This window comes from Schistocerca nitens, chromosome 2 (assembly GCF_023898315.1).
Source record: "Schistocerca nitens isolate TAMUIC-IGC-003100 chromosome 2, iqSchNite1.1, whole genome shotgun sequence".
In the NCBI taxonomy this organism is placed as follows: Eukaryota; Metazoa; Arthropoda; class Insecta; order Orthoptera; family Acrididae; genus Schistocerca; species Schistocerca nitens.
The window spans coordinates 775,069,252-775,082,467 of record NC_064615.1 but is presented as its reverse complement, the minus strand read 5'-3'; the positions used below and the strand labels follow the sequence as shown (position 1 = coordinate 775,082,467).

The 13,216-nt window shown below is 42.6% G+C and overlaps 1 protein-coding gene across 1 annotated transcript in view; it reads right to left on the bottom strand.

Moving 5' to 3' along the window:
- The window catches only part of LOC126235320 (retinal guanylyl cyclase 2), a 456,575-nt gene that overhangs the window by 275,954 nt on the left and 167,405 nt on the right, over window positions 1-13,216 (bottom strand). The window contains exon 4 of the mRNA XM_049944043.1: window positions 4,941-5,021. Coding sequence (XP_049800000.1) covers window positions 4,941-5,021 — 81 coding nt within the window. The remainder of the gene's footprint in view (window positions 1-4,940; window positions 5,022-13,216) is intronic.

Here is a 13,216-nt window from a genome sequence, read left to right as displayed (position 1 = left end):
CAGTATGGACTAAAACAAAAAATAAGTGTCCAGTAAACATGTGCTCTAAAATGCATACCTCAAAAATTATGAGCACTTGTTCATTAGAAGAGTTGTGTTTCAAACTCGCGAAGATGAACAAGTGCTGACAGCTCTTAAGGTAAGCATTTTACAGCACATGTTCACTGGATGCTTTTCTCTTGTTTTGGTCCCTACTACCACTTTCCAAAATATGGAAAGCATAGAGCTTGCAGTAGAAGAGATCGATTTCACAATATAAAATATCAAGAATTGCCCATAGCTCTTAAGGGATGGGTTTCAGAGCCCATGTTTACTTGACTTTTCTGTTTCGAATGATCATCCTGTCATATCCCTGAATATTGACAACCACTTCTGAAACACCCTGTATATATGTATATATGCTTTTTAATCGTAGCTTCATCCATGTGCGCAAATGTCACGTTTATTGCACACATCTCCTTCCTCCCCTCTCTCTGTCAATCTTCTCTTCTCCCCTCCCTCAGTCCTGTACTGTCCGACTGCTTGCTTACTGCCTTGTACGTATTCCAGTATTGCCAGCACAACACACTGGTCCTGCAGAGCAGCCAAGATGTCAGACATTACCAACTTCTTTCACTCCAACCCCACCTGTACCGAACGGACCGACATGAAAGCAAGTTAATATTGTAGTGGCATTTACTTCTTATCTATGTTTAAAATCTGAAATCCTAGTCCATCAGGAAGTTAGTTTAAAATCAACTGCAAAATCTTTGCGAAAAAGATACGCATAGAAGAAAGTGACCTAACAAAAACGTGTTGTCACTGAATTAAACCAACGTTTCAGACGCAGTTGCTTTGACCATCTTCTGGCTTTACTTGTGAACTGTGTCGAAGATCCACTGACATTGCATCATAACCCCTTTACTAGAGATGACGTTATATCACAATTTAAAAAGAAAAACTGTGGATATGAGTAGTTTGCTACAGCGGGAAGAGTGCGAACGTTTACTAGCCTGGCTCACTGTGATAGGAGTGAGGATCTACTTCTGTCTATTGCTGCAATCAATATGAGCCATGATTGGCTGTTATCGGCGAATGGGGTGTGGACTATTCATTTCATCATGTAGGATATGGGTTGCACAGTGAGAGTTTCTCTCAGCTAATGTTTGCATTTGTATGTATGTGTGTGTTTTTTGTTTGTTTTATTAGAAACATGTCAGTTAACCTAAGGGACCACTGAATTTAATGATGTATCACGAAATGTCAATGAAATTCAGATTTATGTTTTAAATTTCTCAGATATTGTAGCAAAGATAGACCTATGCCTCATAGGATAGGCAGCCATATGCAAGTATGGCCTTGCTATATTGGTGGACCCGGAGGCAATTCAAAAATGACAGAGTCCCATATTGTTTGTGTGGTTTGTTGGGTTTCACAGCTATCTGGAGACCACGACGGTGTTAATGAAAAGTATACGGATACCCCTATGTGATGTGGGATTGACCACCTAATGTCATGGGAGGCGGAGCCCCATTATAAAACGAAGCGGAGAGGTGTGAGAAGAAGTAACAGGACAATGGGCCACTCAGGAGAACTCAGTGACATCGAATGTGGACTAGTCACTGGATGTCACCAAAGTAACAAATCCACCATGGTCATTTCAAACCTTCTGAAGCTGCCCACGTGGACTGTTGGTCTCATGACTGTCAAACGGAAATGCGAAGGAAGAACAACTACTGAAGCAAGACAAGGCGGACATCATGTACTAATGGACAGAAACCGTTGGTAATGCAGGAAGTAGGATGACATTTTCACTCTGCAGTGGAGTGTGCGCTGATACGAAACTTTCCCGACAGATTAAAACTGTGTGCCGGACTGAGACTCGAACTCAGGACCTTTGCCTTTCGCGGGCAGGTGCTGTACCATCTGAGCTACCCAAGCACGAATCACGCCCCGTCCTCACAGCTTTACTTTCGCAGGACCTCGTCTCCTACTTTCCAAACCTCACAGAAGCTGTTCTGCGGACCTCAGATGGTAGAGCACTTGCCCGCGAAAGGCAAAGGTCCCGAGTTCGAGTCTCGGTCCGCACACAGTTTTAATCTGCCAGGAAAGTTTCATATCAGCGCACACTCCGGTGCAGAGTGAAAATCTCATTCTGGAAACATGCCCCAGGCTCTGGCTAAGCCATGTATCCGCAATATCCTTTCTTCCAGAAGTGCTAGTTCTGCAAGTTTCGCAGAAGAGCTTCTGTGAAGTTTGGAAAGTAGGAGACGAGGTACTGGCATAAGTGAAGCTGTGACGACGGGGCGTGAGTCGTGCTTGGGTAGCTCAGATGGTAGAGCACTTGCCCGCGAAAGGTAAAGGTCCCGAGTTCGAGTCTCGGTCCGCACACAGTTTTAATCTGCCAGGAAAGTTTCAACGCAGGAGGTGTTTGTAAGAAATCACATGAAATGAGCGGAAGGATTCACTTGTGACATTCAAGGTGCCACTAGCGTTCGAGCTAGCACAGTGACGAAGGTTATGGAGTCAAAAAGAATGGGGAGCAGCTCCTCATATGCCACATATATCTGTAGCCAATAGTAATCGACGGTTGAGGTAGCATAAAGAGCAATGCCACTGCACAGAGGATGACTGGAAACGAGTAATTTGGAGTGGCGAATCACGCCATCACGTGAAGTGCCAGCACGAAGTATGGGGTATTTGATGTTATACTATGAGGATGTTTTTCGTGGTTGGGATTGTGGCCTTCTTAATGACCTTAAGGAAACGCTAAATGTGAAAGAATATGAACGCATTGGACAACATTGTGTACTGATCGGATACGACGAATGTTTGGATCGGGATTATAATGCACCCTACCATAAAGTAGCATCTGAGAGGCAATGGTCTGTGGAGCTGACTTGCCAAGAGACCCGACTTCAACACAGTTAAGCGCATTTGCGATAAACTAGAATGTGGAGTTCACTCCAGACCCCAGCGTCCAACATCACTACCTCCTCTCATCCCGGCTCTTAAGGGAGGATGGACTGTCATTCCACCACAGATATTTGGACAACTCACTGAAGATGTGTCCCGCAGTGTTCAAGTCGTTATAAAGGCGAACGGTGTACATGCACTGTCTGCCATTAATACACTATGTGATCTAAAGTATCCGGACACCCCCAAAAAAATACGTTTTTCATATTAGGTGCATTGTGCTGCCACCTACTGCCAGGTACTCCGTATCAGCGACCGCAGTAATCATTAGACATCGTGTGAGAGCTGAATGGGGCGCTCCGCGGAATTCACGGACTTCGAACATGGTCACTTGTGTCATACGTCTGTAAGTAAGATTTCCACACTCCTAAACATCCCTAGGTGCATTGTTTTCGATGTGATAGTGAACTGGAAACGTGAAGGGACACATACAGCACAAAAGCGTACAGGCCGACCTCGTCTCTTGACTGAAAGAGACCGCCGACATTTGAAGAGGGTCGTAATGTCTAATAGGCAGACATCTGTCCAGACCATCACACAGGAATTCCAAACTGCACCAGGATCCACTGCAAGTACTATGACAGTTAGGCGGCAGGTGAGAAAACATGGATTTCTTTTGTTAGCGGCTGCCCGGAAGCCACACATCACGCCAGTAAATGCCAAACGACGCCTCGCTTGGTGTAAGGAGAGTAAACATTGGACTATTGAACAGTGGGAAAACGTTGTGTGGAGTGACGTATGGCGGTAGACAATGTATCGATCCGATGGTGGTGAACGTCATCTGCCATCGTGTGTAGTGCCAGCAGCAAAATTCGGTGGCGGTGTGTTATAATGTGGTCGTGTTTTTCATGGGGAGGGGGGGGAGGAGGGGGGGTCTTGCATCCCTTGTTGTTTCCGTGGCAGTATCACAGCGCAGGCCTACATTGATGTTTTAAGCACCTTCTTGCTTCGCACTGTTGAAGAGCAATTCGGGAATGGCAACTGCATCTTTCAATACGATCGAGCACCTATTCATAATGCACGGCCTGTGGCGGAGTGGTTACACGACAATGGCATCCCTTTAATTGACTGGCCCGCACAGAGTCCTGACCTGAATCCTACAGAGCACCTTTGGGATGTTTTGGAACGCCGAATTCGTGCCAGGCCTCGCCGACCGACATCGATACCTCTCCTCAGCGCAGCACTTCGTGAAGAATGGGCTGCCATTCCCCAAGAAACCTTCCAGCACCTGATTGAACGTATGCCTGCGAGAGTGGAATCTGTCATCAAGGCTAAGGGTGGGCCAACAACATAGTGAATTCCAGCATAACCGGTGGAGGGCGCCACGAACTTGTAAGTCATTTTCAGTCAAGTGTCCGGATACTTTTGATCACATAGTGTATGTGGCTGGATACTTTTCATTAGATATTCTATGAGGCCATCCTCTCTCTTCTTATGGTTACTTTGCCTCAGTGTTTCAATGTCCTCCCTGATAGTGCTTTTGACCGTCTATGGCTGTTAGGTATGTAGGCTAGTACATAACCAGTATTAAGCGCAGAACCCAGGAATATATTACACCACCTTATGCATCACTCCTGTAGTGACCACGAAGACAATATTAGTCTAATTGCAGTGCGCATAGACATTTAAGCAGTCTAGTCCGAGTACAGTTTCAAAACTGAACGTGCGAAATGGCAGATGAGAGAAACAGCTGTAGATACTATGTCTGATAATAGCGTCAGAGCCATAGGACTACGCACAGAGGCAAATAAAATCAGTAAAACTGAATAATGGATCTCGACAAGAAGACAGCCTGCACCATTCGATGCTGCTAGTTCTTGAGACAAGTAAAATGGTCCATACCTCAACGTCTATTTTTTGTATATGTTTATAGTATTCGTATTTCTAGCTCTTACCATTAGTAACGCCTGTCAGAATAGGAGACATTTCTTTTTAGTATTGAGGCGAACATTACGGATATGAGGGTAAAAGGCGGCGCTACTCACCGTCATGAGCACGTCCATGGCTTTGCTCTTCAGCTCAAACGTCCCCTGCACGGGCAGCTCCTTCAGCTGCACCAGGTCCCCCTGAAACACAGACACACACCCATATGCAGTCACAGTCCGAGTTTGCAGTCACGTATAAAACTTCATTACCCTGGTCGAATTATCTGCTGTCTGAATATGCAGCGTTCATCAGGAGGACTAGGAAATATTTTAGGAGATGGTTGTGTAGACACGTGTTTCTCAACCATTTTTCCTTTGTGGTACACGAAAATGTTTTTCAAATTTCACGACACCCCTACATTTGATTTTTTTTCCTAGATGCGAGAAAGCTAACACGTAAAGTACATGCAATACTTTTTTTAATTATTATGTGAATGATCAAGTATAATGATAGGCGGTTTCTCGCGAATTAGGCTAGTCCAAGAAACGATTTGGTGATAATTTTTTAGTCTCTAGGTATTATATGTACGGAATATTACATGACGCTAAAAATATTGCGACTAACCAATGCGGCGCGAGGCAGCGGTTGAGAAATGAGTGCAGGCTTGTTCTAGTATAATAAAACTTACCACATAACATGATCAATTTTTGTTCGTTGCAGAGATGCAGATGTTAGAATATAACCCATCCAAATACACACAGAAGCTATTAAGTTTTTCTTTTTAAATTTATTGGCTTTTAGAGTGTGCTCACACAGTCATCTCAACACGGGAAATGTTACACTACAGTCCGTTCTGACAATGCAGAATGTACATTAGTTTAAGTCGTACCCTGGTACGAACTTACATAGGCTTAATAAAGGAGAGATTCCGAATTAAAGAAAATTTTACATAAACAACTAACCAGGACGAAAATGTTCACAAGATACGCACAGGTAGCATGCCATAAAAATCCTGCTGCTAACACAATAAGAAATGATAGGTCGCCGTTGGTTACACATTTGAGGTATTCCCAATTCAATCCGTATTAATGAGTATGTATCTAACATATCAATAAAATGTTCTCTTGTATGTCCTGGAAGAGCTGTTTCAAAAACTGCGAAGAAGGAATTGAATTTTTGTGCAGGTCTATGAATACCAGCTTGACAGAATATGAGATCACTATACAAGAACCACATTTGGGTATTACAGCCATACGTGTAGATAAATCAGTATTCAGACACAGACGTACACTGATAAGCCAAAACATTACGACCACTGCCCACTGCGACGTTGGATGCCGCCTGGTGGAGGGTGCGGGCGCGTGACGCGGAACAAATGTATGTAAGCGGAGCAGACACGGACAGAGGATCGCCCTAGCTAAGATATGAGTTGCAAATGGGGAAATCCCTTGAGATAAATGACTTTGACAAAGGACAGATTACGAATTGCCAGCATGATGGAATAATTGTAGGCCAGTAATTTCTGTTAATGAGTACAACGAAAAACCAGCCAAAGTTGCAAATTTCACGTTATTATTATTATATAATAAAAAGCGAAATTTGCAAGTTTGGCTGGTTTTTCATTGTACTGAAAGCACAGATTGTTATTACGCAGAGCCTGTGAACGAGTATCCCGGAAACGGCAAAGCTGGTTGAATGTCCACGTGCTACTGTCGTGAGCATCTTCGGGAAGAGGTAGAAGGACAGTGAAAATGCCACTAAGCGCTAAATGGTTGGACGTCCACGATTGTTCACAGAAAGCGGGTTCAGAGGCTCGTCTGCTCTGCAAAGCAGGATACATGGTGTTCTGTGTCATCTCTGCTGAAAGAACACGATGCTAGTGCACGCACAAGTGTTTCGGAGCACACCGTTCATAGTACGTTGTTGAAGACGGAGCTCCGCAGCAGACCACTCTTTCATGTTCACATGTTGACACACCAACATCGTCAGTTACGATTGCAGTGGGCACGGGACCATCGGGATTCGACCGTCGATCAATGGAAACGTGTCGGCTCTTCGGGTGAATCACATTTTTGCCGCACTAGGTCAATGGTCGTCTCCACAAATGCCGTCATCGAGGTGAACGGCGGCTCGAAACGTGCAGCGCGCCTCTGACGCATGTTGGTGGGCGCAGTTTATCCTGTGGGGGACATACTCCTACGCTTGCATGGGACCTGTGGTAGTAATCAAAGATACGCTGACAGCTGCGCACCACCTGCATCCCCTCATGATGATAGATGATAACGAGAAATCAGATCAGATTTACCTCTGCTTCATGCTGTAGTTTTATCAATTCTCTTCGCCACTGTCTTTCTTTAGTTCCTGTAACTTCCAGTACTGATACCTGACGTTCGAGGAAGAGGTTTTTCTCTGATAAACACTCACAACGACTCAGATTCGATTTACAATTTTCGATATTAGTTTACACTCGACACTGAAACGCAATACAGTAAATTTATTAAATAAGACCAAATAAACCTTTGTTAAGGATCGGCTACCTCATCAGAGCTAAAGTGATCTGAAAAAAGTTGATATAAGAAACGCGAGTACCAGTAAATATTACGCACAAATTAAACCGTACAGAATATTCTAGAGAAAGCAGATATCACAACACTTTCTTAATGGCACAATATTACAATGTGGACCAAATAGAACATGCAAACAATGTTTCCCAATAACGCAAATTTTGTAATTTCGACTAATTTTGCAATGAAAAGTGATAATATGATATTAAATTAGGAATGCAACATGCTCAAAATAATTAATAAAACGATGCAAGTCTCATAAGAAAATTCCGAAGCCAGAGGAATATGAACTTGGACATGTTATTATATTACGAGTAACTGGTGTCTGATAACTTATGTATTAAAATTTACTAGAGAAATACAAAGAGTCGTATAGTGAGATGAACCAATAAGTTACAAAATCAGATAGACTGCGATTTTAATTGCCATTAAGGGAAGTATCTAAGCTCATGCAAACCGGTCCCTCCTATCGTAATTTCTGATATGATGAAATCCCAGGGTATAAGAAGAGTGGCAGTGCCCTTTTGAAGCAACGTTTAACAATTTACTTCTCGTCATCTTTTGACAAAGAGCCAGTGAGGTGTTCTACAAATTATAGCTGTGACAGCTGTTGCAGTGTGTATCTTTATACTTGTGCAGCAATTAAAACTAAAATCATTCTGAATGTTGACCATTTACACAGTAGACTTCTTCGTCATTATCTTAACCTCATCAGTAGGCTTCCCGCCTATTACTGTTTCAGTTCAGATGTCTGTTCCATTGTCTTCCTGTATATCATTTTCATTGCGGTTTCTAGGTCCGTACTCGTTTTGTTAGTCTTCATCTGTCGGGGATTACTAGCCGTTTTACTCTCGTTTGCTTTATTAATTCGTTAACTTAATAAATTCCAAATTCGAATTGGATATCACGTCTACCATCCTCCACACCTACAAATCCTTAATCCGTCCCATCCTCTGTTAAGCCAGTCCCACCTGAATATCTGGCTCCCCCCCCCCCCTCCCCCAAATTCTTTAAGTCCCTCCAGATCCTCGAGCACCATGCCCTCCATCTCACCTTCTGTATAAGCTTCCTGTCCCACACACGGATCCTCTACGACCTGATTCCTTTCCCCCATCTGTTCCTATTCCTCGAACATATCCGTGTACTCTACACCTCCCGCCGCCTTGATCGCCCTCATCCCCTGGTTCCTTCTCTCCTCTCCAACCCCCACCTTCTGCCACACCTTCACCGTTGTTTCCCCCATACCCTCCATCTCTACAACCTTCATCTCCTTTCCCAAGGTGGTTCCTGTCGACTCCCCCTCCCGGATGATGCCCTCTCTCCCTCCATTTATCCCTCCTATCAACTCTGATTCTCACTCCTTCTCTCCTCTGTCCTTTTCCCAGTCTCCCTCTCCCCCCTTCCATTCTGTTTTTTCCCCGCCTACCCTATCTCTGCCTCCCTTCTCTGCCTCCAAGTCCTTTTGCATTCCCCTCCTCTGCCTTTCCCCACTCCCTCTCGCATTTTGCCCTGCCCCCCTTCTGAGTCCTCTCCCCCCTGTCGGTCCCCCCCCCTCTGTCGTTTTTCCTCTCCTCCCCCCTTTTTTCCCCTCATCTGTCCAGTGCCCCCCCCCCCCCATCAGCCCTTGGCTGTGGTGTGTCATCTTCATGCCGACTTTTTAGTGCAGTGTTTCCTATGGCTGTTGAGTGTTGTGCCTCTTTTCCGAAGTGTTGCAAACTGAATTCATACTGTCGCTGGGTGTGATTTTTATATCTCTTGCGAACAGAAACCAGTCTGTCGCTGCATTTCTTAATTGTCTGTCTACTATTTTACCTGACTGCTTCCTGTGTATATTATTAGCATCGCCAACCCTTTTGTTTTATGTTTTAACTTTCCACATTTTTCCACCGTTTTACAATTTAAGTCACTGTTTTATCGCCTACTTTTATTGTTTATTATCTTCTTCTTACGTTTTAACAATTCTGTAGGCTGAAGAGCGGCGTATTAAGCTGCTACTACCCTGCCCCCTTTGGGGGGAATCGAAAATCAATAAAGGAAAAAAAAAAATCGGATATCAACATCTCTTAACTGACTCCTCAACTAATCGGCCGCCCAGTACTGGTACGAGGTAGGTTGAATTAGTGGTACGGTTGAACGCTAGCGGTCTCAGAATGCGCTGCTGCAGTTCCAGCTTCCGGCTGTGACCGAGCGTGACCAGGTACAAAGACCAGCAGCATAGCCGGAAATGGGGAAAATCCCAAAGCTGGGAATTTGGACAGCTGTTACGCGCATGGCTTTTGTGCAGGAGATGCTCCAAGAAATGGTGAGTGTCAGAGAATCTCATACATGACTACATTACAGCTGTCTCAGATTCGATAATAACTCACAGTCAAACATTAGTGCAAATCTGAATACATCTATGATGTCAGAAAAACGAGGCACTTCCAATGACAAAACAATATTTCAATATCCTTAAAATTACAGAAGCTATTATTTCACAATGAATAAACAGTTGATAGCGTTGCAGTACAGCTATCATCGCTGAAAGCTACACATCTGAATCTATTTTATTTCTTGGTATATTACTTTTTTTACATCTTTTCATTACGCAAAAGTTTGTCAGAACATCGCATCCTCCATAGTTACTTAGGCAATGCACACAGCATGAATAACTCAAATATTGTCATATTTCTGTATTTATTTAACGAGCAGCTTAGTGTTTTGCCCGTTTTAACTTTAATTAAATGTTGACTGCAAGAGCTATTAAAAAACTATGCTATTTGAAAGTGGTCAGTCGCATGTGTTAGTGGACATCACAACTGAAAAGAGATCCAAAAGACGCCTGTGTCAAGATGGCATAAATATTTGTGTCTATAATATTTAAGGACAATCTGTTATCATTTATCATGAGGACACTTGCACAAGAATGCTAGCTTATGTATTTATGAACTAAATATTACTTATATTTACTGTAAATTATCTGAGTGTAACCAAATGTTGAAGACATTTCTTTATTTGAAAAAAGATACAGCATTGGTCGTATATTTTTTACTATTGCAAAATCGATTTTCTGTCACTGAGTGACCATCTTCAGTGCTAGAAGTTAAAAAATTTTTCACATTACGATCTGAGAGTACAACATAGAAAATCACAATTACATCTGCATATGAACATAACACTTGTTAGAAACAAACCTATATTGTATAACTTAAATTGGGATGCACTGTTGTCACTAAGCTTACGGCAATCACATAGACTGAGGTCGCTGTTTACCTGCACTTGTTCAGCAGACCTCGGTGTGACGGGGCTTGACACGCCCTCTATGTGACATGTGTCACGTGAAGACATAGTATTATTGGTTTTGCGAATTATTGACACTAAATAACTCTTGTACTTTTGTGAATGGTGTAGTAATTCAAATTTAAAATGTACTTACAACACATAGCAGACGCAGGAGAATATCTAAAGTACATTGGCATATTGTTTTTTATAAACTATAAAACATAAAATAGATCGATGATAAGTTGTTAGAGTGCAGAACATATAAAAAGCAAAAGATAATGCCAAAAAATAATAAATGACAACATAAAAAGAGGCGCAACACAGGTCTTTCTTAAAAACGTAACACCCACCATCTGGCGTGGGAAGTCAAAAGTACAACGTTCGTAATTTATGTAACAAACGTTAATACCAAGGAGTCAATATATAAACAATAATAACGTTAATACCAAGGAGTCAAATATATAAAAAATAATCACAGTACGAAACTGCCGTTACTTAATAATTAAAATGCCATGCAAATGTAAGGTGCGAACAAGTAGTATACATCAATCATCGAGAAACCATCATGAGGAAGGACAAGTAATAGTGTCACTTATACCAAAATGTACAGTCGTGGACAAAACGAGCGAGACCCCTCGCCTTTTCGTTATGCTGATCCGCACGGCTTTAAAGTCTGCTACACAGCATAACAGGCAAGGCGACGAAGTGCTACCAACATACTATGCGCAGGCGTGAAATTGACAAACTATCTGAACTTTTTTAGACTGTATTCCATAATTTGTAAGACTATATTAATGCTGATTAGTGTGTTAAATACAACACGTAAATATAAGACAGAACTGAAAGAACAAACGCTAATTGGTATGAACTGGACAAATAAAAATGAATTTCAACTTATCGAGATGACTTAACTGTTTCAGTAAGACAAAGAACCCCAGATCGTTACGAAGTAGCAAAATATTATCCGCATTCGGCCGCGAAACGGTCTGTGTCAACGTTCAGACCAGTCATACTGGATTACCGTTGCTGACCTACCATGAAAGTGTGAAAATTTAGCAATGCGTGAAGATTCATAACGAAATTCAGTTAAAAATCATTCAGTGCCACGCTTAAGTCAATTCCATTATTGACAGAAGCGGAAAAAGTAGGCAGTAACATGTATGAAATTCTACAAGAGTGTCATATTGACATGCACAGGGCGCCAGTACAGAATAAAGGTAGCGATAAAACGTATTGGGTGCGCGAGAATTTCTTAAAATTGCTTTACTGATATTCTACCTGCCTCCATAGAGATTAGAACCGAAAACAAACCAGACCTTCCTTTCACTATGCTAGCAGACAACCTAGGCAAACAGCCCTCTATTATTACCCCAGACATGAACAAGCAGGCAATTTCGAAATGAAAATCTGCAGTTTCTGTTGCATAGAGCTTTCTGGACTCAAAAACATGAATTTTCTTCCTTTATGTCACCGCTTATGTGACAATCATTCGGGATGTTTATCGAAATAACAAATTACTGTTATTAGAGAGTAAATTTTGTAGGATAATTCTGCACCACCCCAGGAAATAAACGGCTACATAGCTGCCAAACGTATTCTGCATTGTTTCGAATTCTCCACTAGACTCGCCACAGCCAGAAAACGTTCATTAGCAGAAGTGTTTCTTAAGCTAGCTAGCAATGAGAATGTTCGTACTTCTAAAACGCGGTGGCATTAATACTGGGATGTGAATTACCACGTGTATAGACAAATACATTCTATTTGCATTCCTGTAAACGTGATTTGGATCGAAAACGTAGCTACGACTAATATGTTTATGTATCGACAGCAACTAGAACATTTCGAATAAAGAGTAGCGGGTGTTATTTATGCGGCCCTCATCTTCAGTGTTTTCGTTGTTAGGATTTCGTCACCTAAACCGGTAAAAACGGAACCCTACTAGTCTCACTTTCTTGACCGTCTATCGGTCTACCCAACCCTTAAAACCCGTTTACCTCCAGAACGGGTGGACATAATAAGCGGAAATGTATCGCACTTCTTGCTGTAACCGGTCCCTTGCTGGTGTAAAAAAGTGAGCTTCTATGTCAACGCAATCAAAAGATACGACGGTTTATGTAAAGAAAATTTACGCGAAAGGTCAAAAAATGGCTTCAAGAACTATGCGACCTAACTGCTTAGGTCATCAGCCCCTAGACCTAGAACTACTTAAACCTAGCTAGCCTAAGGGCATCACAGACATCTATGCCCGAGGTAGAATTCCAACCTGCGACTGAAGCAGCCGTGCGGTTCGTCACTGAAGCGCCTGGAACCGCTCGGCCACCGCAACGCGGCGAAACCCTACTCACCTGTATAATGATAATATATACTGTCTAGTGAGGATAAACTGTATTCGCCAGCAACTCAGATCGTTTGCTCACGGAACTTTTACGAAGCTACATTCAAACTTTGTCGAAGTCGTCTGCAGTATCCATTACAAACACCCTAGGAACTTCGTATGCGATATCCACTTCTGAAGACGCTGGCAGATACTGCAGTACTATAACAAGTAGGTGGGAATTTATTGTTATTGG